The 27383-nt window shown below is 34.9% G+C and overlaps 1 protein-coding gene across 1 annotated transcript in view; it reads right to left on the bottom strand.

Annotated features, from left to right (window-relative positions):
- The window catches only part of Ankle2 (ankyrin repeat and LEM domain-containing protein 2), a 181885-nt gene that overhangs the window by 142179 nt on the left and 12323 nt on the right, over nt 1-27383 (bottom strand). Inside the window, exons 3-4 of the mRNA XM_090394536.1 lie at nt 17745-17927; nt 8416-8579 (exon numbers count right to left, since the gene is read on the bottom strand). Coding sequence (XP_090250662.1) covers nt 8416-8579; nt 17745-17927 — 347 coding nt within the window. The remainder of the gene's footprint in view (nt 1-8415; nt 8580-17744; nt 17928-27383) is intronic.

Below are 27383 nucleotides of genomic sequence, written 5' to 3'. Positions count from 1 at the left end.
AGGACTAATTCATATATATTATGAGGAAAAGAAGTGCAGGATTCCAGGTTACATCGATTTGAGTTTTATGGTAAATATCCAGTACTTTTTTATGGTAGCATATATCTGCTTTAAAAAACATATCAAAAACAACTGAAGCTTGGCATCAACTATTTCTAATGAAGAACAGCGTGGACACTGAGTTTTCTGAGTTTTTAAATCATAACTTAAAGCCCCCATAGGCACAATTGCTGTGCTAAAGTGCCTATTGGTGGGATTGTGCTAGAAGAAACTGATCAGACTAGAGATCTTGGGTGTATTAGTAGATAGGAAGTTGAAGTTCAGAGGCTATGTAGCAAAGATTGCAAATATAACTCAAAAGATAATTGCAATGCTGAAACAAACTTTCACAAGTAAAAATAAGGATGTCATTTTGCCTCTTTACAAGGCCTTGATAAGACCTCACTTGGACTATTGTGCACAGGTCTGGTCTCCATTGTGATTCTGATATGTTGGAGAGTGCAAAGGAGAGTGTTAAAAATGATATCAGGATTGTGGAATACTGATTATGAAGACAGATTGAGAATTTGTAGACTGCAGACACTACCAAACAGGAGAAAGAGGAGTGATATAATTGAGACTTACAAACTTCTGAAAGGGTCATACAGGATTTCAACTGATGGAATCTTTCAATTTATGGAGGGTGGGGAAAGGACAAGAGGGTATCATTGAAAACTAAGAATGAATGCTGCTAAGAAGGGGGTGGGGTGAGGGCAAGATTTTTCTCTCGTAGAGTGGTGCGTGGCATGATTGGAATGGATTGCCACTGGATGTTATGTCTGTGTGCAAGCAGTGTGAATGAATGAATTCAAGAACAAGTATAGCAGCTAGTGCATATAGTAGTCTCTCAATGAGTCCCTGACTCCCTGGAGTTCTCTTTCAGTAATAATAAAGGAAATTCACAAAGCAAACTGTCTATTAACAAACATGTCCTATGGTCTCTTAGGCATTTTCTATATAAGAATCAATAGTAGAAGAACTTGTTTCTCTTCTGTTTCTTGTTCTTATGTATATAAGAATCAAAACTGGACATTTTGACTACATTGGGAAACCAATGTAGTCAAACTAGTGTTTGTCATAATCAGAAGAGCTGAAATTAATTCAGTTAATATTAACAAACTCAAATCACTAGAGCAAAATGTATAACAGACTTGTTAACTATCAAAAACTACTGGAAGTCAACCAAAGCTCATAAATACAATGCTGTGGTAAAGGTAATTCACTATAATCTTATGTTTAGAGTTGATTAAATAAGAGATTACTGCATTTCTGTATCTATGATTTCCTTAATAATTATTAAAATAACTGAACTCTAAAGTATTCTTATTCTGATACATCATATTGACTTCACCATCATACATTATAATTTAGTAATTTGTATAATTCAACTGTATATTTGTATGTGGTAGGGGTATTTTAGAGCAGGTGGTGGAGATGAAAAATCTGCAGGTGATGGTAGATAGGGATTTGAAATTTCATGGACATTTTGTTAAAATTGTGAGGACAACACAGTGGATTATAGGAATGATTCACAGAACACTCATGTTAAAAGTAAGGATGTTATGATTCCACTGTACAAGGCTTTGATCAGTTCATATATGGATCACTAGGAACAGATCTGGTTGCCATAGTTTTCAAAGGGATAACGAGATGTTGGAGAGGGTTCAGAGATGATTTGTCGGCTTCCGGTTTATAGAATGTGGAATATGAGGACATATTGAGAGAATGCAAATTACAGAGCTTAATGGATAAAAGGGAGAGGAGAGACATGATCAAGGCATATAATTTGGTAAGGGATAATTACCAGGGGAGAATGAGAGGCTATTGCTGGAAGCTGTATAAAGGCAGGTGTGAGCAAGGGAATGAGGAGTAGATTTTTTGCATGGAGAGTGGTGGGTGATTGGAATGCACTGCCAGAGGGTGTGGCAAGTGCTAAGCCAGTGAATGCATTTAAGTCAAGGTATGATGAACTGTGCATGTGAGTGGGACCTCTCGCAATGAATCTCGTCTGCTTGGAGGTCCGTTGATGATAATAATATCTTCTAAATTCTAAGTAGTTTAACTCAACTTTAAAACTAAATTATAAATCAACTTTCTATCTATTCTCAAGATGCACACAGCTACATTTTCCAGGCTACTATACATACATGTACAACTTATCTACTTAACCATATTAATAATGTAAATGATTAAGAAACTGAGCCTTCAGAGATCTTTATAGCTAAACAAATATCTTTCATTTAGAAAAAAACACTTAAATATATATAACATAAAATCATTAAAACCAATATATACCAAGCTGGCATCAATATATGCACTTCAGATCACAACAAGAAAAACATGAAAATTACTTTCTCTACAATGCCACTTTCAATTATATAATCCAAAAATTTCTGTCCTTTTTTGACAAAAATCTGGAATTTTAGGTTCATGCCTTTGGCAGAACTCCCACTCTCTCTTGAATTCACGCAGGAGGAGATAGAAATCACTCCTACCTGCAGAACAACATTCTGTGATGTAGTTCATCCTGCATCTTAATTAAAGCCTGAGGATCTTAAATAAAGCAGTAGCAAAAGTTTTAACTCATAAACAGAGCTCTACTAAACCCACTTCTATTTAAAAAGACAAAGATTCTTTCGCCATGTCAACTGAGCAAGTCGTATATGGACAAAAACTATACTAAATTTCGCAACTTTATTTCTCATCTCAATCTTTAATTAATTCACATTATCAGAATATTTTTGTGACTTAATTGCTATTAACTATTGGTGGCTGTTCTCATACTGGAATCCGTTTCCAACTTCTAATTTCTGTTGCATCTTCGTGTATTTGACAACCACAATTCTCCTTCTTGATATTCTCTTCTCTCAAACAGCTAATAATCTATGATATCCATTATCATTTCCACTTATGCACTGGTTTCACTATTTGAAATGGTAAGAAAGAGCTTTTCATAGTGCGAAAAGAAAAAAAAAAAGTTATATTTTTTAATTTGTCATGAAAAGAAGAGAAATTATAGCATTTCTTCGTTACATAAGGTTTAAGCACTAAGGTAAGTTCCCCTAATTATTTAAATAATGTAAATAAATGCAATGGTCATTTTGGTGTAGCTCATAACTAAACAGAACGAAACAGTAAAATTTCAAAACTGACTGTTCATATGAACAAATAAATTTTGTTTATAACTAAACAAACTTTCAGTAGCTAAAGGAGGTAAATTGTATCAAAATTCTTTTTTTTCACATTATACTATATTGTGTGCAAAGCATTTTATGTCTGTGATAGCAAAAGGTTTAAAATAGTAAATTTTCTTTAGTCTAACATCAATACTCTGGAGCATTGACTGGGATGCTTTAGTATCTTGTTATAGTGAGAAAGTTCACTCTAGCAGTACAGTGAAAGTTGACTGTGCACAATGACTTAAAAAAGGTGAAAAAAATAAATGGGCTAAGCAAAGAGTGCAAATGTTATTTATCACTGTCACCCCCCCCCATATGTTAATGTTTGGAAGATTACCAAAGTGCATAATAGATGGACAAAACATTAGGAACAAGTGACTACTATGAAGAGTAAACTGTATTTTTTTTTTTTTTTCATTATTATTACGGGTATCTCCATGGAGTCAGTAGACTCATTGCGGGAGACCCAAACTAGCAAAACAATATCTGTCATATCTCTTCTTGAATTCATTTACAGACGAAGAGCTCACAACTAAGTCAGGCAATGAATTCCACTCGTTCACCACACTCTTCTTTAATTTCCAGAGATGACCTCTTGTTCTTCCATCACCATCACACAGCTGAAACATTTCTCCTGCATCAATCCTATAAAAACCTTTCAGTAATTTAAATGTTTCTATCATATCCCCTCTTCTTCGCCTATCAACCAATCTCTGCAATCCACAAGCTCTCAATCTATCAATGTAGGGGGCATTTTTTATATCACTCACCAACTTGGTCACTCTTCTCTGAATCCTCTCCACAGCCTCCTCATCTCCAAGGAATCCAGGTGACCAGACCTGAGCACAGTAATCCAAATGTGGAAGTATCAATGCTTTATAAAGGGGAATAATAACCTCTTTATCTCTGGATGTCAGTGTGTTCCTCAGCAACCAAGTAATCCTATGTGCAATCTTGGACACCTTAGCAATGTGTCCTCTGAACTTCATCTCCCTATCTACCAACACCCCTAAGTCTCTAGCCTCATCAATCTCTTGGAGTACCTTTCCATCAATGTAGTACACAGCTGGTAATCTTTTAATCCCAAAATGCATGACTTCACACTTTTCTACATTGAACTGACATCCATTATCTTTTGCCCATTTTACCAGCTTATTTAAATTATCCTGCAAACTTTCAACATCAGCTTGATTTTTTATTGCGCTACACAACTTTGCATCATCAGCAAACAACTGAATATCTCCCTTTAAGCCATTTCCTATATCATTTATATACAAATTAAACAACATTGGCCCAAGCACAGAGCCCTGAGGCACACCACTGGTCACCTGCCTCATTCTGGACTCAGCTCCTCCATACACCACCTTATGGTATCTCTCCCTGAGCCATTCTCCTATCCATACCACCAATTTAATATCCATTCCCATCTGCTCCAATTTGCGTAACAGTGTTCTATGGGGTATCCTGTCAAAAGCCTTAGCAAAATCCAGAAGTACCACTGTATAGCCTCCTTTGTCCAACTCAAATGTTATTCTATTATGAATAGTTAATAGATTGCTAGGGCAGGATCTACCTTTAACAAAACCATGTTGGCCTCTATAGAGTATCATATCCTGATCCATCCATTCTTGAATTTTGTCTTTAACCAACTTTTCCAATACTTTTACCACTACTCCTGAGATGGTGATTGGTCTGTAATTAACTACCGCAGTTTTAGAGCCACCCTTATGCAAAGGAACCACTTTGTCTAACTTCCACTCCCTAGGGACCATACCAGAGCTCAAACTGCGGTAGGTATTAAATGAGGTATTATATATCCAAGTAAGAGGGGGTTGACAATTCATTTGCACATTCAAGCAACACCCGAGCTGATATTCCATCTAAGCCTACAGCAGTGTTCGCATTTAAATTTTGCAATATATTTAATACCTCTGATTCTTTAGCTTCAATTCTCACATTAGGTATTGCTACAGGTATAGAGATATCCTCACTTGGGTGACAGACTTTTGAAAAGTGATCACTCAGTAACTCGACTATTACATCTGATTTTGTCACCTCAATACCATCAGCACCCACTAAAGTTATCCTTCTGAAGTCATTCTTCCTCTTACTTGCCACATAGCAGAAGAACTCTTTGGGATTACCCTTGATCTCTTTGGCTAAGGTCTTCTCATAATCTGATTTAGCTTTTCTTACTATGCTGGTAACCTTCCTAGCTTGAGCCTTGTACTGCTCATGGATGTACTGGTTGCCTTTCTCCTTGTAAATTCTCCATAACCTTTTCTTTTTTTGCAGATCAAGCTTGATGCTACTACTCATCCATTTAACGCCTGCCTTGTTTGACCTCCTGACCATGGGGACACAATCTGATATTGCTTTCCTCAGATACCCACTGATTTTATCCCATGCACTGCTAACATCTTTCCCTTGCAATATGTTCTGCCATGGGATGGCTGCAAGCTCACTCCGAAGCTTGTTATAATTTCCTAACCTGTAGTTCCATATATACCACTTCTTAACAGAAAAATCCACAGATTTTGCAACCTCCCAAGTCAATACCACATGATCGCTTTCACCAATTGGAGGTAATGAGGACACCTTACTTATGCATATAACCTCTGAACCAATAACCAGGTCCAACACTCTCACACCATGTGTCCCTTCAGTTATGTGCTGTTTCAAGTAATTATCTTGTAGAAGATGTATGAACTCGTTTTCCTTTTTGCTACGTGATATTTCCTCCTTCCAATTGATATCACCGTAATTAAAATCCCCCATAATAATCACCAAGCCTTCACTCATTGCACTAATTTGCTGATGCATGAATTCAATATCTCCCCCTGTACTTCCTGGCCTATAGCAGCATCCAATTATATATTTGGTTGCATTGGTCACTATTTCGCACCAGACTGCCTCAAATGAACTCTCATTCACATGTCTACAATCTTGATATACTACTTTCTTTGGCTGCAACACATCAGCTATCATCAACAGTACTCCTCCCCCTGTTCTATCTTCTCTATCCTCCCTGAAAATACTGTACCCATCACATTCAATTCCAGTGACCACATCTTCTGCTGACAGCCAAGTTTCACTAATGCCTACAACTTTTGGTGAGATTGCACTGACTAATGCCAAAAATTCTTCTCTCTTATTTCGAATGCTTCTAGCATTGGTATACAAAAATTGCAGATTCCCTCTAGATCTTGTACCGGCTTTAGAACTGATATATAAGTCACTAACTTCCGTAGTCCCATGCCGATTTTTATCCCCTCTCTTCTGCAATTTATTCTGCATATAAGGATCAATAAATATACAATCAGTGCTAAAGTTTCTCTCTCTTACACTCAACCTTTTCAATATTAGTTTCCCTGCCCAATAACTTCAACTTGTTCAGAAAACAATAACTTCTTCAATCGCTTATGTCCTTCTATGTTAAGATGCAATCCATCTCTAGCATACAACTGCCTTTTTCCTTCAAATACACTCCAAACATCAACAAATTCCAGACCTCTTTTTTTGTACATTTTTGCAATCATATCATTCATTATCATTGCTTGTCTACTTAACTCGTAATTGTCAAAACGAGGCAGCACACACACTATCCTCCCATTGACACTTTTCCTCTTAACAATATCTAATAATGTTCTTAAATCTTTTCCTACCCGATTTATACTACCTCTCAGGTCATTCGTACCCACCATAACTATCATCTTGTCTGCTTCATGCCCTCTCTTTATTGCTAAAGCCACTTATTCTATTGTCCCACCAGCCAAGCACTCCTCATGCATACCACTCTCCATACCCTTAATCATAGAATCACCATCTATCTTACCACTCTTAAATTCATTCAAGTCCACACTCATGGACTCATTCTCTACACTATTCAGCATGACTCTCCCAGCTTCATTACTCAACGCTCTATTACTTACCCCCCCACTCTCACGACATCTCGTTTCTTGTAGGCCACTTGTGGCTTTATTTTGTTGACTCCCAATCACTCCCATACTATTTATTACTGCATCATTCACCAAAGACTCACCCATATATATAATCCTGTTCTAGTTACTTCAGCTAAAGTAACCTCTATAGTCCTAATTTCTCTGTTTAACACATTAAACTCAGCCTTTAACTTCCAGTATCTCCTTACCGAGCACTTCCTCATGAAGAAGATGAAGGTCATTTTTCATTTTCATAAACTCCCGCCGAAGTTCTTCCACTACGGTCACAATGTCAGCTTCCATTCCTAAATGCTCCAGCCTATCCCAACACTTCTCACATACGTCGACATTTTTGTTCTTCTCATTTAGCCAGACCGACCACAGATCCTTCACATTCTTCGACGCATACATGTAGCAGCTTCCGCAACGCATCCATTGCGAAAAATCTAACGTTGAGCCAGCCTTTCGTGTAGAAGTAGAAGTCCTGAGCACTGCTGACGTACATTTCTTGTTGGATGCCATCTTTATATGTTGAAATAGTGAAACAAACGGCAGTGAAAACACAATATATACAACACAGTTCCAAACAATAACACCACTGGAGGACACTTGTATCTAACCGATGCACAACTGCAGCACAATTTATGACAAAAAGCCACACTATATTTAACTTTAAAAACACGTTTTCTAGACTAGCTAAACACGACCGCCACATTTACCAAGGACACTAGCGCCACCTTTCATGGTGAAGCATGGAGATTATAGCAGTTTTGATTCAACAAGAATGTTTTCAATGTATCTGGGAATGATGTTAAACAACAAACATGTCATGAAATGTCAAATGGTACTACTCCATAAAATACTGTTCAAAAAATTGAAGGATCCGATAGCATTTCTATTAGTATATACATTTTTCTTCTTATCCGAGAGTCAGACTGAACAATAAATCTATATAAATCAAATTATCATTGAACTGCTAAAACAGACCTTAGGTCAATTCACTCTTCATATTTTCCATTTGTTTTAGGATATGATTTTGAAATGGCATAAGCAAAATTGGATGAATGAACTGTATTTGTTAAATCTTCAGCATTCATCATATTAATTTTTATGGGGAAAAAATTGTTAATTTTACTGTTCATTTGTTATCCATTATAGTTTTCAAGCATGCACACACACACACAATCCTCGGCGAATTGCTGAATATATCTGTATTTATACATCAACAATAATTAAATGAAATATGACACTCATACCTGTAATATACATGGGGTATCTCCACTGCTAATCAAATAACGAGGATTTGACCAAACAGCATCCTTGAAATATTCAGCATCACCACATTCAATGGCTTTTCTTAATTTCACAAATTCTTGGCTTCTGAGAGCTTTAAATGGACTTGGTTTTTCACCAACATTAACTTTAAATTACAGAAAAAATAGAAAAATAATTATATTAAAAAATTAAATAAATAAATAGGTTTCTTATTGAAAATCCAGTCTTATTATCTATCATCATTTAATTATATGCTAATAGCACTGGGCAACAAATTTACTTGAATTAATTTATATATTTTTGCCTGAAAGTTAAACTAGATGAGTGTGATTATTTTCAAACATGTTGAATTTCAAAGTTTTACGATGGCTACACTGAATAATTCAGGTCTGGCCAGAAGGTTGAATTCCACATAAATGAGAATTTGACCTATACATGTCATGATGTGCTACATGACATGCAAGGCATTCCAAGATGATGCAATAAGTCCATATATACCTTTTTTTTTTCAGTCAGATGCAGTAGAATAAGAAAAGTGCTTGCAGAAAGACAATGAAACCATCTGTTGTATTTAAAGGTGTACAAATTTAGCAAATGGATTCTATTTCAATGATTATCACTTCCTCTGTCAGAATGTTTTATTGTCATGTAATAATAATGTCATCTTTTTAACTGACTGTTGATGTACACTGAAAAATGATATACATACATACATACAGCAACGTCAAATAACCAGATCACTGATTATCATTCAGTGAAACTGTATTTTTTAAGGAAACTACAATGTACACTAATATACTAACTATACAAATTTAATTAATACTTCCAATATTTTGGAAAGTCAAATTGCCATCATCAGGGAACAAAATACAATAAGTTATATGCATGCAGGCATTACACTAAGTAATGGGGCTGTCCTAAATAGACCCTCCCCTTCCCAGTGGGCTAAATTGGACATCCTTAACTGTTGGGCTGGAGGATGAGAGGTTCCCAGATTTGGGGCACACAAATCTGTGGGAAAATAAATACATGAAGATTAATCTTACACTGATAATATAATAACTGTGCTTTTTGAGGAAATTACAACATATAATGAATATTAATTATAATAACTTTAATTAATACCTCATATTTCAGCAAAGTCAAATTATCATAATCAGGGAACACAATATGATATGTACATGCAGGCACATATCATAATGTGGAATGGGTTGCCAGTCTGTTGGAAGTCATTGTAATCAAGGAGAGATATAATTGATACTGCATGCAGAGTATGAGTCTCCATAATAAATGTCTTCATAGGTTAATTATAGGATAATTATACATAACATGTTCCAGCCACTGTGGGTTGGTGATGCACAATGTATAGCTTCTCCCAATCAAATCAATCTCACTTTCTCACGGTGCAACCTGTTTCCATCAAAGGGAGTCTGGTAACTCCAGCAAGCATTCCTGCTATAAAAGGATGCCATCCCAGTTGGAGTAAATGCCAATCAGATCTACTAGATAATCACCACCTCAGTTAGCAAGGGTCCGAAAGCAACTGTTGCCATGTCATCATCAAATTCCTGATATATACCATCAAGCAGTTTACAGGATATGATAGTACTACATGAAAAATTTACATCATTACCAACTTCCTATCTACAATTTTCCTCCAAATCAGTCTGTTAAATGTCAAGACTCCAATATTATCACGGTCTTATATTTCTGTCTTCTAAGGCACTTTTTACTGTATCAATCCACTTATTTCTTGGTCTTCCTATGGGTTTTTTTCCTGCCAACCTTGCAGAGAACACTTGTTTTGCTAATCTTTCCTCTTCCATTCTGCTTAAGTGACCATACCATCTGAGATTAGCTCTGCTAATGCATTCCTGGATGCTGACAATATCAATTGTCAGCATCTGACAATTGATATTGTCAGATGCTGACAATATCAGTGGAATTGGAATTGGAATTAATATGGTATTGCAATTGATGCCATCTGTTCATAGTCCTAATCTTTCTCAGGAGTCTCATATCTGCAGCCTCTAGTCTTTGGTCGAGTTTTACTTCTAACCTACCTCTCAGATCTATAAGTTAAAATTGATTCAAACACTGCCTTGTATGCAGCTAATTTCTCTCTTATTCCATATAAATTTATTCAGTTGACTTCCCACCATACCAGCTTTGTTGATTCTGTTATCTATTTCCATATTTAACTTACCATCTTCACTAAAAGTCATGCCTAAGTAGCTGAAATGTTTTACTTGTTCTATAAGTTCTCCATTCACAATGCAGTTGATATTATCAATGTTTCTGCCTATTTTCATTGTCTTTGTCTTTTTAATGCTGACCTTCATACCATATCTATTCTTCATATCTATTACAACAGTTATTCAATTTAGTCAGGGAATCTTGCAGACTTGTAGCAGATTTATATAAAAGTATAACATCATCCGCATAAAGCAAAGATCTGACATTAATGTCTCCAATTTTGATATCAGGTTTAATACCACTTTCCTTCATAATGTAATTCATATAGATAAACAGAGGGGATAATGTACATCCTTGTCTGACACAAGATTTAACATCAAACCATCTTCCTGTACTTCCTTCAATTCTAACTGCTGACTTACAACTCAAATAAAAACTAAGTATTGCTTGATATAATGCTCCATTAACAGCATATAACTGTAACGTTTGGAATAGCTTCTCTCTTGGCACCTTGCTATATGCCTTTTTCAGATCTACAAAACTTAAATACAGATCTGTGTTATATTCTCATTTTTTCTCAACTATCCGATTCTGATAGCCTCGAAAATTGACCCGAATCCAGCTTGTTCTTCACCAAGTTCTCTTCCACAATCCTTCTCAACCATTTCTCAAGTCTACTTGCATATATCTTACCAGGAACACTCAGTAGGGATATACCTCTGTAATTCTCACATTCAGTTTTATTTCCTTTTTTATATATGGGTACTATGAGAGTTCTACTCCAATCATCTGGAATTCATCCCTCTGTCCAGGTCTTCTGAATTATGCAGTGCAGCCACTTTACGACTTTTATACCTCCATACTTTAGCATTTCTGGTCAAATATCATCGGCTCCTACTGCCTTTCCACATTTCAGGCTTTTGATGGCTTTTTCTACTTCAAGTATGGATATTTATTTCTGACGGCATGCCTAGTCAGTGTTTTTTACCACTGTGCTGTCATCACTACTTCTTTCATTTAGCAGTTTTTCAAAATAATTACTCCATACTTCAAGGATATCTTTTTCTTCTATTTTCATGTCACCTTTATCATCTCTAATTCCTTTTATAGCACTCTTTCCTCCATTTCTGAACTTCTTCAACAACTTCCAGAATATCTTGCCACCTTCTTGATATTTATTTTCTATGTTCTTGCCAAAGTCCTCCCATGACTTTTGTTTAGCCATTTTTACACATTGTTTAGCTTTCTTACATTTGTCTCTGTGTTCTCTAAGAACACAAGCTGAATTATTTGCCAGGAACTTTTGATATGTTTTCTTTTCCTGTGTCCACCATGGAGTTTTGATTGTTCTATCCTTGCACACAACCTCACCACATGCCTTTCTAACTGAATCAATTAGTGTTTTCTTCAGGGCTTGCCACTGAATCTCCAAGGATCGGTTCCTACTCTCAAACTCTTTCATTTTTTCATGAATAATATTTGTGTATTTTAGTCTACAGTTCACATCTGAGAGCTGCTCAACTTTTATTCTCTTTAAAACTTTCTTACATGTTCTTCTTTGCAATATGAAATTCAATTTCATCCTGCTCAAGACTAAATGGTGATCACTTCCAATTTCAAATCCTCTGTACACTCCAGTGTCCTGCACCTGTGGGAAAACATCACTATCAACAAAAACATAGTCAATGAGACTTTTCTTATTCCTTTCCTCTTCTCTCCATGTGAATTTTTTCACATTTTTATGTTGGAACATGGTATTAGTAACAACCAGTTCATGTCCTGAGCAGAAATCCAACAGGTATTTGCCATTATTATTAGCTTTGCTCTTTTTGGGAAAATTTGCTCCAAATTTTCCCAAAACATTTTTGCATGTCTGACAATCATTTTTGTCTGACATAAAAAAATAAGGAATCCAGTGATGCCATGGAATCCTTGAAAAACAATTATTTTCAATCAATCAAACTTTACTATTCGAGTATTCCATTTGATGAAAACAACTATTTTTCAAGTGATAGGGTTTCTGATATACTTACATATACACATACATGTACAGCTACATAGGTTATATGTATTTAAACTATGTGTAATGTATATATGTACAATAAAGCTTGAAATGAAATTCTAATATTTCTTTTATAGATTTGATGCTAAACTGTTGCATATATAACATGTATACCATGCTTATACAATATATGAAATTTTTTCACTTTTATAATATTGCTTCTGGATGAGGAATATGTATCAGCATGCACCCTCAAAGTATGTGTTAAGCTTATCCAAAGATAACACAGAAAGCCTGAACTCAAATAGTGCTTTTTTTTTAATTATGTCTGTAATGTATGTGATGACACAGAATACATCTGTGTCATTACAGTATAGTGTTTTTTTAGTGTAATTTTCAAGATTTTTTTTTAATGGCAGTTTAACACATCTGGGATACAGAAGCTTAGAGTGGATTGTACATAGTGTATTAATATGTATTTTAGTTGTCTATCTATTTTTCTGATATGCATATGAATGTCTATTCAGTAATTAGCATCAAAGTAGTGTTTTAGCATAATTGGTTACTGGTATAATTATTTGGCTTAGTTAGTCTCATATGTTCTGACAATGAGGTGCAATTAAAGTTCTCATCATCTCTTTGCTACCCAAAGATCAGCTTTATTATTTTACACTGGTATATCTAAAATTATGTTTTGTTTGATCCAAAGAATGTGGCTTGTCTGCAGATTATGATTTTCTTTGTGGCTTTCTTTCAAATTCTAATTTTGGGTTGCTTAAGGCTAGATAACCAGGAGTAAATTCTCACACAGGTCATATGCTACTGGCCAAGATGTCTATAGACATCAAGGTTATCATGTATGCAAAGTGCATATTAAAATTGTAATACCATTGATATTACATTGAAATATGATGGATATGAAGTTTATGAGGATGCATATTTGATCCATAATGGCTGGTAAGGTAGTTAACTAATGTAGAGAAGCAACAGGACTTCTGACATACTAACCTTACTAATCCTTACCTTCAGTAGTGTACCTCATGGTATACATGGATACTAAATGAATGAGAAATTCACAAGATGAATGCCTAAGTTAAGATTCAAACTCACTGCTTGTTAGCTGTAGAGTAGATACACCAACCAGGCCAAGAAATCATATATAGATAATAGGTGATTTATATTGATAGTGTTTTTTGTTTACATCTGAGTATTATTAAGTAATTAGTTACTCAATGATTCTAGTTTATAAGCAACTATTTAATTCATGTAGAAATTTTAGAGGAAGTTTGGTTGCTATAAATAACATTTAATAATAATAATAATAGCTGGCGATTGAAACATACATTATACATTCCTCCCCACCTTGTGGTGGAGAGGGGGAGGAATTCAAATCCAAGAGCCAGTACCCCCAAAAATGATGAAATAGACATCTATATAAGCACATTCAAGTTCAATTACCATTCGTGTTTTTGAATTTCAAGTCACAAGAAAAATGGCATTTATACTGAAGGTGTGTAATTTGTATACATATGTTATTAGTTTAATCATTGAGAATAGATTTCATTTTAACTAAATTATGCAGTCACAGCAGATATACAAAAAAGGAAAGATCATACAGAAGCTCTTTTTCAGTTCCTGATTGAACAGAATTTCCAGAGAAATTTGGATGCCATTCTGCAATTACTTATGATGACTGATACTTATTTATGAAATACTGGAATGATAACTGAGAACACATAAGTAAGCATAATCTGAACAGCTACGCTTACTTTTATCAATCAAAATTGTTTCATTATAAAACATCATAACAGATGAAAAGAGTATAAATTCTGTATTATGAATAGCAGTTAAATCTGTTGTAATTACTATGCTGCTAATCAATAATGATAATCACAATTACCAAATAAGAAAATATAAATCACTCCATTTTTTTTTAATTTATCCTTCAAAAAGGTCAACTTAAAAAAGATTCAAGAGTAAAAATTATTTTTGAATGAAGATATAATGAAATACCACGAATTAAGTGCATTAAAGCAAATAATTTCATTGATATAGGCAGAAATATTTCCAAGAGTTAAATTAGATTATAGGGCACTAACAAGTTTTAATTACTAATTTAAAGAATTACGGCAGTTATTATGGAATTACCATTGATCTCTTAAAATATTTCATAATTATCTAGCTTTTCTCTAACGTTAGATTCAAAGTCTATGAATAAGGACTTGGCACTTCCTTTACCTCTTTGTTTTGTAAGTTGGAGGCCACTTTCAGCTCTAACAGAAAAGTTGAAAGAAACTTTCTTTTATTCAGATTTTTTTTTAATTAAAGAGGCATTCACATAATAATAATGATGATGAGTTCAATGTTTAAAATATATAGTATTGTTTATAGAATAATTTTATAAACACACCATTATTATTACTACTGCATAGGCATCTCTTCAAAATCATTCACTGAAAAGCACTCACAGCTATCTCTAGCAACTCATTCCATTCCTTCACTACTCTCCATATAAAAAAAAAGTTACTCCACCTTGCAAACTATACTCTTCTATAGCATGCTTCTTGGAGAAAGGAAATCCCTTATTCTCTCCCAACCTGTCATGTACAAACTTTCTTCAGCACCTAGTCAGTAACTTATATGTTTTTATTATCATATTGCTACTTACTGCCTATCAAACTTTGTAACCCACAATCATTTGAATCTATCCATATAGGGAGAAGCTTTCCACAGACTAGTCATTTTGATTACATCTAGACCTCACTGTCAGAAATGAAAGAAACCCAGTAAACCAAATGTGTGCATATTAGTCCAGATAAAAAAAAAAGTTATTATCCTTATTTGTCAGTGTGTTCTTAACCCTTTATGAAGTCAGTTGCAGTTTGGTTGATGTCAAAAAATTCCCAAAAAGTTTAAATACAAGAAATGAAATCATGAAACATTGGAGAACAAGGACCTTTACTTCACTCTGATAGCTGTTCATCAGCCACATGCTTATCCATGATACAAACTTCATGTCCATCCACATTTGCTCTATTTTACATAATAAGACTCCACAAGACTTAATCCCCCTGCCATCACTTTCACAAAGCCATGCTTTCTCTCCTGTCTCAACAGAGTATTGTATTTCTATCCACCTATTCCAAATTCTGTCCTTAACCAACTTTTCTAATCTTAACTCACCACTCCTGAGATACTGATCACTATAAGTTGCTACCTATCACTGAACCTGCTGTATAAAACAGAATAATTTTGTCCTTTTTCCATTCTTCAAGTTACCAGTGCAGAGATTTAATTAAACATCACAGTCAGGAGCAGAGCCATTATTCTCTTGCACTTTCTTATAAAACATGGGCCCAATATTCCATCCAATTCCATGGATGTTTTCTGATTGAAATTTCTTAATATCTTAAAGTTCATCCACCTCTGTTCTCATGTCAGTCGGTGTAACATCAGGCTGCATTTTTTTCTCCATCTAGATGATATGCATTCACAAAGTGATCACTCAGTAATTCAACACTTCTTTCTTGTCATCTCCTTACCATCTGCTTTCATTAAAGTTCTCTTTCCATAATCATTCTTCCCTTTCCTTCACAGTAAAAAGAATTCTTTGGAATTCCTTTCAGCCTGCTTAGCTAATTTCCTCATAATCAGACTGTGCTTTCCTTACCATGATGTCTTTCTTACCTGTGATTTGTACTGTTCAGGCACCTGCTGATCACCTTTTATGTATATTCCCTCCACAACATTTTCTTCTTTTGCAATGCTTTCTTGATTATTGTACTCATCCGTTTAATTATAACCCGATTTATCCTCTTGATCCTGGCTAGGCAGTCTGATGATGATTTCCAATGCAATGCTAACAACCAATTAAGTATCATATCCTCTTGCTTCCATTCATGTCACCTTCTAAATTCTTTATGCCTCCAAAAACTATTCACTTTTTTCATTTTTATATTTTAATAGTGGCACTTAACGTTTTAATCTTCATTCTAGAAAAAACACAATTTTATCATAATCATCATGTATGCATTTGATCATTTAATCACAATACTAGCTTCTTACTTTCCCTGTCTGTCCTTCTTTCTCTTTCATACTCTCCTTCAAGTAAAAGACAGAAAGAAAAAAAAGAAAGAAATTATGAATACCATAATTTCTTTCTTTAGAGAGGTGCTATTTTGCTCATTATATCTATGTCACTGTTTCCTTCATTTTTTACTTCTTTCATGTTATTTTGTTTATCCCATCATTTTTATTTTGTTATTTTTATTTCATGTTTATCCCATCATTTTTATTTTGTTAATCTTCACTTACTCCTGTATTTTTTGCTTCATTCTCTAACCATGTTTTTGTACCTTTGGTCAGAAATATTCAGCACACTGCTGCTTTGCTTTAGACACAAAACTCCCTTTCCTAACACTTCTGAGACATTCTCTCACTATTCTTGCTTTCCACCCACAAGTTTCTTATGTTCAATAGCAAATGCATTGTATACAAGTACACACACACGCATATCCACCCACTGCTCAGTATTATATTCTTTAAACATCATGCTAGCAGCAATTATCATTTTATGCTATGGCACTGTCAGCTGCACTTTAAAATATAATAAGGCTTCGAAAGTACCTATAAACTCAAACACTACTTTTTTTTCTTTTTTTTTTAATATAATTCCATCTCATGAAAACCTGTTAGCATATTATACATTAGTATATGCACCGGGTGGGCTGGAGTAGATAATCTGGAAACCCTGCTTCAGAGACCATTCACGAAACTTTTTTCAAGCCACTTTAGGTCTGCAATAAAGAGAGCAGTGGTCTTGCATTGTTCAATGGAATTAAGCTACAACCTAAAATCTTTCACAAACATTCATAACCACACTGGGATTCAAATTTTCAATTGTTATAAAAAGTCTGAAATTATATCCTGTAAAAAAATATTAAATGTAGAAGAACATCAACTAATTATATTAAAAAGATGTATTTAACAAGTGCAGTTATGATTTCTATAGTTTTATCACAAACTAGAAAAAAGATAAATTAAATATTGTATTATTTATAAGTGAATTCATTCCACTGTGATAAAATAATGTGATACATAAATAAGACATACCTAAATTTTCATTAAGTTCAGGAGATGACATTCTTCTTGATAAAGGAGAAAGCAACATTTCAGAAGGTTGGGAAGCAAAACTAATTGCATCCTCTTTATCGTTAAACACTTTAAAACGAGCACCTTTGTATTTTTTAACAGCCATCAAAGCTTCCTTTTTATCCACAAATACAAGAGGAAATTCTAAAAAATTAAAAAAATATGTCAAATCTTCGTTTGTCAAAGAATATATTTTATTTATTGTTTTGTCTAATATTATCCTATTGTTTGCATAATCATCCAGTAATATAATATTCTGTAGAATTTCCATAAGGTAATATTTTACTCCAGAGGATTCTGAACTTTGAATATAATATATTACCAGCCTGGTTGGCCAAATGGTTAGCATATCTGCTCTCCAGCCAAAAAAGCTGTAGGTTCAAATCCTGCCATGGGCATGGATGTTTGTGATTGTCTGTGAAAATACTAGTGTTGTGGTGGGCAGTAGATGACATTGGTGTAGATGAGATGGTAGTTGCAGTTCACTGTAGTTGGTGGATGACGTAGTGGTGTGGGGATGGAAAGCTGTAGAGTAGGTGCCATCCCTCGATGAGTCTTTGGACTCCTTGGAGGTGTCATGTAATAATAATATATACTAATATAATATGCTCCTTTTTTCAAAAATACTGGGTATCAGAACAGGTCACACTTAAGGATTAAAGCTAGATAATTCAGAGGAATATATCTTTGAAGGTTATAGAGAACTGACCAGGTCTTTAGCTCCAATGTGCAATCTTCATCTTCTCATACTCCATTATCAACCTAGTTAATGAACACACAGGAATAGGCAGTGATTTGGAACTTATCTAACCAAATTGCATTTTATATTGGCTTAACAAATACCTAAATATGATGATATATGTTTAAGGGTAATGCAGGCCAGGCCATTCAGTTTAACAGTGAAAAGTCAGCTACTGAACAACCTCAAATTCAACAAAACTGAAGAAATACAGCAGAGGAATTAGAAAAATACCAGTTGATAAAAAGTATGTTATTGTGACTAACAAGATGAAAAATGTTAAAATCTTCCTAAATAATAAGTATATGATGATATTCAGGCACTTTTTTTTCTATTAATCCTACACACAAGAACATAACAGCAAAGCATGTGGACCTACTGTAATATTCAATGCTAAACATGAAGATAAACTTTTCAAATGAGAAAGCTCTTGCAGGCAGAGTGATATAGACAAATTTAATGGTAAATTGAATAGCAGGACTTGTTTGTGTCTACAGACCTAAGGAAAGAAACAGTTAGGAAAAAGCAAAGAAATTTGAGGTACTAGGTGACAAAGAAAAGGAAAAGATAGTTTTTGTTAACATCAATGGACTTAAACTACATAAAAAGAGTTGAATATCAGTCACAGACACAGAAATATTTTGGGAAAATTTGGAGAAAAGAGCAAACCTAATAATAATGGTAAGTACTTGCTCAGGACATGAACTAGTAATTACTAACATCATGTTCAAATATAAAACGTACACATGTTCACATGAAGAGAATGCACACAAAACAAGTCTTCATGACTGCTATTGTTGATAGTCATATTTCAGATTATTCTAGGATAAAAAATTGTAGAGCTACCACCACTTATGTGTTAAGCAGGAAAAGAAAGTGTATTGCATAGAAAAGGAAAATATATGCCAAAGTTTTGAAAAGAATAAAAGTTGAAGAACTGGTGTGAATCGCAGACATATACAAATGTTATTGGTACAAAAACTAAAGAAGTTTGAAAACAAAAGCCAAGTATTACAGAATGAGTGGCAAAACATGAAGTAAACATTGACTGGTTGAAAGAAGAATGTGAAGTTACTGACATGGATAGAAAAATCTGAATTTCATGCACTCAAGGAGTAAAAACCATCCTGGAGAATAAAAAAATCTGATTAATGCAAAAAAAACTTACTCCATGACAAGTCAGTCAGCATGGATGGATCTTAGGGAGGGAAAAAAGAAAGCTGGGTAAAAGTAGATAAACAAAAGTTGTAGTAAGATTTCGAAATACAGAAATGGAGAAAGCTTAGAAATGGATAATGTACTGTAAAAGAGATCAGGGTTAAAAAAGACAAAAACTGAAGATGAACATATTCTAGAAGTGTAAAGTAATTACTTTCAAAATGTATAAAAATTATTTAAAAATTTTACTATTTAGCATTGAGAGAATAGTGGAAAACAGAAGAAACACAGTCTAGAGTGCCTTCCAGTACTGGGAGTAGAAAAGTTTTCAGAATTTGAAATGCAGAAAGGCAGGTGGGAAGAGATAATATTAAACCAGAAATACTCAATCTGGTACGGATCATGTTGATGTTTAGTAGAATAAGCACACATCTACAGATAATAAATTATGCCAATATTTCAGCTGGGTCACCTAGGCATCTTCATGAGCACAAACACTGAGCATGTGCATGCAAGCACACTGGTAAAAAAGCAAACACAGACTGGGTATGAATGGCAGGATCCTGAAGTCCTAACTGGAGTCCTCTATAGGTGCAATGATGGAAACTTGCTGAAGGACTCATGATCAGTCTCCCAGATTTTAGGTAAAGTGAGCAGGCTGAAATATTGAGTTTGGCATATGATGAAATGCCGAGACAGATTCTCTCTCAGATTTATATCTGTTCCTGTAAAAGAGGGAGGTTTTCTCCAATGAATCCAGTGACCAGTATCTATAATGCAGTCTGTTACAAAGAACAGATGTATTGCAAGTAGTGGGTATAGTTCCAGTGTTCTTCCAACCAGATATTTGCTGTTTCTTCATGTATGTCCAAAGCAGGATAGTGTGCAAAAGCAAGGGATGCACCCGACCAAATGATGGTACAGATGATGGAGTGGATCTTTTGGTTAAGAGGATAAGGACAGCTAGTTTTTGGTATGGAATGAAGGAGGTCTGTATGTTATACTTTCTTAGCAGATGTGAAATTTTTGCTCAGGTGTCCTGGATATAGGAAATGGCAATGGATTTTTGTATTCCGAATTTTGGGGAGTGGGATTGGATTTAGAGAATGAACAAAAAGTTTTGCTGATTTTATGAAGAAAAAAGCCATTGGCTAAAAATATTGTCCAGGATGCGACAGATTTTTGTACACTAGTATGGTCAAAATAAACGGTTCTAGAATGATTTGCTAAGGTTTCGATGTGAAAGATGGATGCATACACTTTCCAATGTGGATGGGTTTCCTATAGACAGAGAAGGATAAGGATATGTTTGTGGAAGGGATGCTTAATGAAGAACAAGCTGGATTCAGGACAAATAGAGGTTGTCAGGATCAGAGTTTCACTTTAGGACAAATGACTAAGAAATCATGAGAATATAACAAGGTTAAAGTTTTGTAGATCTAGAAAAGACATATAAGAAGGTGCCAAGAGGAAAGCTGTTCAAAACGTTGCAGTTCATGGTATAAATGGAACATTATATCGAGCAATACATAGTCTCTATTTAAGCTATAAGTTGAGGAGTGTCCAAGCAGTGGTCTGCCAGTCCTTGCCATAGTAATAGTAGTGAAATATCTTTTATGTTCTTCCAGGAGGATGTCAACTTGGCCTACTATGGGCAAATAGGAAGATCAGTAAACATCTGCTTGGAAGAGCATAAAAAATACATTTGCTACTATTACTATGGCAAGTCAGGATTGGCAGACCATGCCTTGGACACTCCTTCACACAGGATTAGATGGAAGAAAACGAATGTACTATTTAGGAGTCATTACAGATCCGAAAGATTCTTTTTGGAGTCAGACATGGCTTTGAAGAATTCTCCTAACCTGAACAAATGTGGTTGCATTAATTTGCCAAAAATTTAGGAGACTGTTATCTTAAGAGCAACTCCCACATAGCTGTAATTTTTTTTACAACATTAGAGGGCACCAAAAATAGGACTTCAGATCTTTTGTCCATTGCAATTGTATTGTTTCACTTACTCACTATCGCATATACAAGTGTGTTGTACTCTGATGATGCTAATTTGAAATTCAATGAAATATAAGCAGTTAAAAATAATTAAAAAAAGACAGTATCATATTAAAAAAGAAAGCTGGGTAAAAGTAGATAAAGAAAATTTAGAGTATTTAGAAATAATACAGAAATGGAGAGTGTATCTCCAATGAGGATATTAGGAAAGAACTTGCCATCGTTAGTAATCAGCATAGCAGAGATAATGGTATGGTCGCTTAATCAGAATGGGAGAGAGGAAAAAAAAAAAAAAAAAAAGCAAAATAAGTGTTCTTTGCCAGGTTAGCACTAAAAAGTCCCAGAGGGAAACCAAGTTGTAGGTGGATTAATACCTTAGAAGACAGCAATATGAGATAATGTTGGAGTCTTGACAGACAACAGATTAATTTGGAGGAAAATTGTTGATTGGAAGTTAGTAATGGTGCAACTTATTTCACGTAGTACTATCATAATATCTTGTACCTCCCCCTAAGAGTGTACAGGAATTTGATGATTATGATGATGATGAGTAACATCAACAGTAGATCTTAAATCTAATAGACAAGCTTAGGTATTGAATGTTATTCACAATTATTTTAATGATATTACAACACCAAATCAACTAAATTATAAAAAAAAAAGATATTTATTAACTGGCTTAAATCTCACTGGATTGCAAACCATCAGAGAACATTACATGTTACAGTTAACAGACAAAAATAAGTAAGTGGCCCAATTCAAATGTATAAAAGATCTCAAGTTCTAATTTGGTGCCCTCTAATGTTGTAAAAAAGAAGTATTACAGATATTTGGGAGTTGATCTTAAGATAGCATATGTTAATAGATGAAGCAAGAGATTTAGGTGGTACACAGAGAGTTAAAGTCCATCATCATCAGTTTCAAATATATATCCCAAGGGGTGTTCAGGTTAGAATGACAGCACTACATGATTAAGTTTATATTATTATTAATCTCCTATGAACAATTTTCCTCCAAATCAATCTATTACTTGTAAACACTTCAATATTGTCATATCTAACATTCTGTGCTTGTAAGGCACTTCTGACTGAATTAATCTGCCCAGACCTTGGTCTTCTTCTGGGTCTCCCTTCCTGCCACTTGGCATGAAATGCCTGTTCTGCTGACCTTTCCTCACCCATATTATTTGAGTGGCTATACCACCTTAGATTAGCTCTGATGACACATTCTTGAATGCTAGAGTGAAAGTTTAGAGGACATATCGAAGGTTGCTAAGGTAGCCCATAAGATTACTTGGCTACTGAAGACATTAAAGTAGAGATAATGAAGTTATTCCTCTTTATAAGGTCTTGATATACCCACATCTGGATTATTGTGCTCAAGTCTAGTCTCCTGAGTTTCTTGGGGATGAGGAAGCAGTGGAGGATTCAGATGCGAGCGACTAAGATGGTGAGTGGTCTGTGGAATGCTCCCTATTAGGATAGAATGAGGGTGTGTGTGGGTTGAAGAAGTTTGATTGATGGGAGAAAAAAGAGGGTATATGATAGAAACATTTAAGTTGCTTAAAGGATTTTAGAGGATTGATGGTGGGGAAACGTTTCAGCACTTGACTAGAGGGGCCAGAACAATGGATCATCCCTGGAAGTTGAATGAATGTGTAGTTAGTAGGGGTGTGAAGGACTAGATTTTTTTTTTGCTTGGAGAGTTGTGAAATGAATGGAATAGGTTGTCAGAGTCATTGTGAGTGCTTTGTCTGTAAATAGGTTCAAGGAGAGGTATGATAGATTGTGGATAGTTTGGGTCTCCCGCAATGAGCCTTCAGACTTCATGGAGGTACCCGTACAATAATAATAATAATAACAGTCTTCCAAATTTTCAACAAATTACTGCAACCATGCTTGTTTAGGTTAGGAAAATGGTTCATAGCCATGGTTGCCTCTAAAAATAATCTTTCTGACCTGTAATGACTTCTACAAAGCACACTGTATCCAAAGAGTGATCTGCTAGTCCTGCCATAATAACATATTTTGATGTTCTCCAAGGCAGATGTTAACAGGTCTTCCTGTCTGTCCATAGTAGGCAAAATCACAGTCACATGGAACTTCATACACTCCAGGATATGCAGGGTGGAGTTTATCCTTAGGAAAGCAGATCAGAGTTGCTAATTTAATATGTGGTTTGAATGTGGTGTGAAGGTTATATTTTATTAGTACTTCGGCTATCTTTTCAGATGTACCTCTGACATAGGGAATAGGAATAGTGGTGTTTGGTTCTTGTGTGTTTGAGGAGGGAAAAGTAAGGGGAAAGAAAATACCATGTAGTATTTTATCTATTTTGTAGGATCAGTAGCCACTGGCTACAGATAGTGTATGTGCTTTAAGAATACCATACTGCTGGGCTGGATGATGAGACTGGTTATGTGGATGTCTGTGTGCGTGCGTGCATGTGTGTGTTGGTTTTCTATAAATAGAAAAAAATAGTAAACCATCTGAAAGCCAGGTGACTAATGTGTCAAGAAAAGGCAAACAGTTATTAGATTCACTTTCTACTGTAGAGTGAATTTTGGCAGTTTAGGTAAGTAAAAAAAGATTCCAAGGTAAGACGTCTTGTCCAGGAGGCCAAATGGCAAACACATCACCAACAAAACATACCCACACTAAGGGCTTGTATGTAGCTAAGTATTTTGTTTTTAAAGTGTTCCATGTAAAAGTTAGCTGGGGGGGGGAGGACTCATAGCAGTACTATTAGTCTAAATTCTTCCTTGCCATGTGAAGTAACCTGTATACATAATCCATTAGCCAACTGATCCTGGCCAGGCCATCCAGGACTACCCATCTTGCCAAAGCAGGGACCAAAGTAGTGCCAGACTATCAGGATTCCCCTCTCTGGATGTCAATGAGTTGCATGGCACAGCAAACATAGCAGTGAGGCATTGGATCCCAGTGATCAGCGAGTACAGAAGAAAGGATAGTAAAAAAGACTCATATGGGAAGTACAAAAAAAAAAAGAGGAAGAATGAAAAGGGCCAGTACCACTAACTGGTGCTCCATAGGAAAGGGTATATGTATGTGTTCTTATGGCCAATTTGCCTGTGCAGGATGAAAAACTCTAGTGTCCATGAGGCGAAAGACTCTGCTACCTCGTATAAGATTGACTAATTCACTTCAACTAAAAAAGATAATGTAAAGGTTTTTCTGATCAGGTAAGTTTTGCCTGTGGCCTATCTCAGCGTTCTATATATAGTTCGCCCACCATTTGTAGATCTCTCCTTGGCATTTTGCCAAGAATAGTCGATTCATGCTGAAGGGGAGAAAGAAATGAAGGATGTACGAATTGGTCGCCAACACGTGAAATCACGTGCTTTCTTGTCTGTCACTGTACTAGTACTAGCTTGATTTTTGTTGTCACTTTTTTTTTTTGCATTATTTTTTTATTATTAATTTATATGATGGATTCAGTACAGTCAACAAGTTCTGTTGTTAAACATTTCAGTAGCTCTTGCAAAAGAATATTGAATAATGTGCTGACATTCTGCGAAAAAGAATCGTCTCCTTGTTCCCCTTTCTCAAGTCATAAAACGTGCAAGTGCAATTGCGGGCGTATCGGGGTCGACTGTTAAAAGAATTCGTAGGGAATCAAAAGGTGAAGGTAAGCCAAAATTTAAATCTCCTAAAAAAAAAAAAAAAGGTGCCAGCGTAAAGAAAACCACCGAAACCGTAGCTTTGAATGATTTTGATGTAGACGTTATAAGAACTATTCACAAATTTTACGTGGTCGAGAAAAGAGTGCCAACTGATCAGAAATTGATTCCTGTGCTTAAAGAAAAAATTAATTTTCCTTGGAAAAGAGAAACTTTAAGGAAAATACTTCATGAAATCGGATTTTGTTAAGTCCCAGAATAAAAGGAAACTTATCATGGAGCAAAGTGACATTGCTTTATCTAGAATGCAGTATTTGAGAGCAATAAGACGTTTCAGGGAGGAGAAAAGAGCGATTGTGTATCTAGATGAAACTTGGATTGATAGTAATTTAACTTATGGAAAATGTTGGCAGTCTAAAGAAGAATTTGGAGTGCTACAAACCGGAAATGCCTCGCGGCGCATAATAATTTTGTGTGCAGTTGGAGAAATGGGTTTTTTACCGAATTCAAACTTACTATACAAAGCCAATTACCATTGGCAAATGAATTCTACGATCTTCGAAAAGTGGGCAGAAGAAAAACTGATTCCAAACCTTCCTAAAAATGCTGTTGTTATAATTGATAACGCTTCATATCACTCTATTCGATTAAACAAAGTTCCAAATTGGTCTAATAAGAAGCAAGTTCTTATGGATTGGCTCTCTGCGAATAATATGTCATTCCCCAGATATGTGAAAAATTGAATTGCTTAATTTGGTCAAAAGAAACTCGCCCACAACTAAACTATTTAAATCGACACGATGCTCAAAGAGCATGGATTTCTAGCTTTGAGGCTACCACCATATCATTGCGATATTAATGCTATTAAGTATGTTTGGGCAGAAGTGAAAAGTTTCATTCGCCATCGCAATATAACTGGGGATATTGACATGTCGAAACTTTTTAAGCTTTCAGAACAGGCGATTGAAAATATTACAGTTCAAAACTGGGGAAAATATTGCTTTCATGTCACCTCATTGGAAAATACATATTGGGACAGAGAATTATCGAAGAATTATGCAAACCGTTGGTGATCAGTTTAAGTGAAAGTGATGGCGATTCGGACACCGATTCAGATGACTATAAAGATTAAAAGGATTTGATAATGGAATTTTTTCCAACCTTTATTTGCATGGGTTTGTTAAAAGAGTCACAACAAGGAATAAATAATTAATCAGTTTAGGACATTAAAGAGTCTCAGTTCTCTCAACTGTAAGTTTAGAATATCTAAGTTCATTTGAAAAAAATTTTTGTTTTTCTGTATAATTATTTTTATTTTATAGAAAACTTTTTTAAAAATAAACTTAATTAAATTTTTGTTTTATGCTGTACCTTTTTTAATTTTGTTAATACTCTACGTACATTTTCCAACTGTTATACAAGCAAAATAGTTACACTTTAAAAACTACAATGTTCGTAAAAGAAAAGCTAAATTTTCCGACCTGTAATAATAAACAAACACATCCCAGAAGACAAATTGATTACCCTATTATCGGAATGGATTCTCCTTTTTCTGACATGTGCAGAAGTGTCGAGGGACCTCTAATCGGTGGGCGAACTATACCAATGTCACTAAATTTAATCATTTTAGCCTTAGTATCTAATATAATAGAGTTACTCATCTTTTTTTTCACTGGAAGCAACCAGCACACTGAATTTTATCATCTATTATTAACAACAACAAAATAAAATAATAGTTATAAACAGTTTATAATTCACAGTGAAACCAAAACACTGATGTAACAAGCAGCAACATAAACAAACAGTTCAAGAAAACTGCACATCAGTTGACTCACTGGAGCAGCATGTAGCTAAAAGCATTGTATGAGCAAATGCAGAGTTGTATACGAGGGAATTAGTCTCATAATCTCATAACGCCCTGGAAAGCGTCATATGAGTGGAAGTTGTAAAGTGAAGCGTTGTATGGCGGGATATTACTGTACCTCTTTTCCACAGTCTATTATTTTTCTCCTAATCCAAGCATTTTTTCAATGAAATAACTGAAATTATTCTT

The sequence above is a fragment of the Typopeltis vanoorti genome, chromosome 6 (genome assembly GCF_054136105.1).
Source record: "Typopeltis vanoorti isolate ZY-2024b chromosome 6, IOZ_Tvanoo_1.0, whole genome shotgun sequence".
Classification (NCBI taxonomy): domain Eukaryota; kingdom Metazoa; phylum Arthropoda; class Arachnida; order Uropygi; family Thelyphonidae; genus Typopeltis; species Typopeltis vanoorti.
This window is presented reverse-complemented; position numbering and strand designations above follow the sequence as displayed.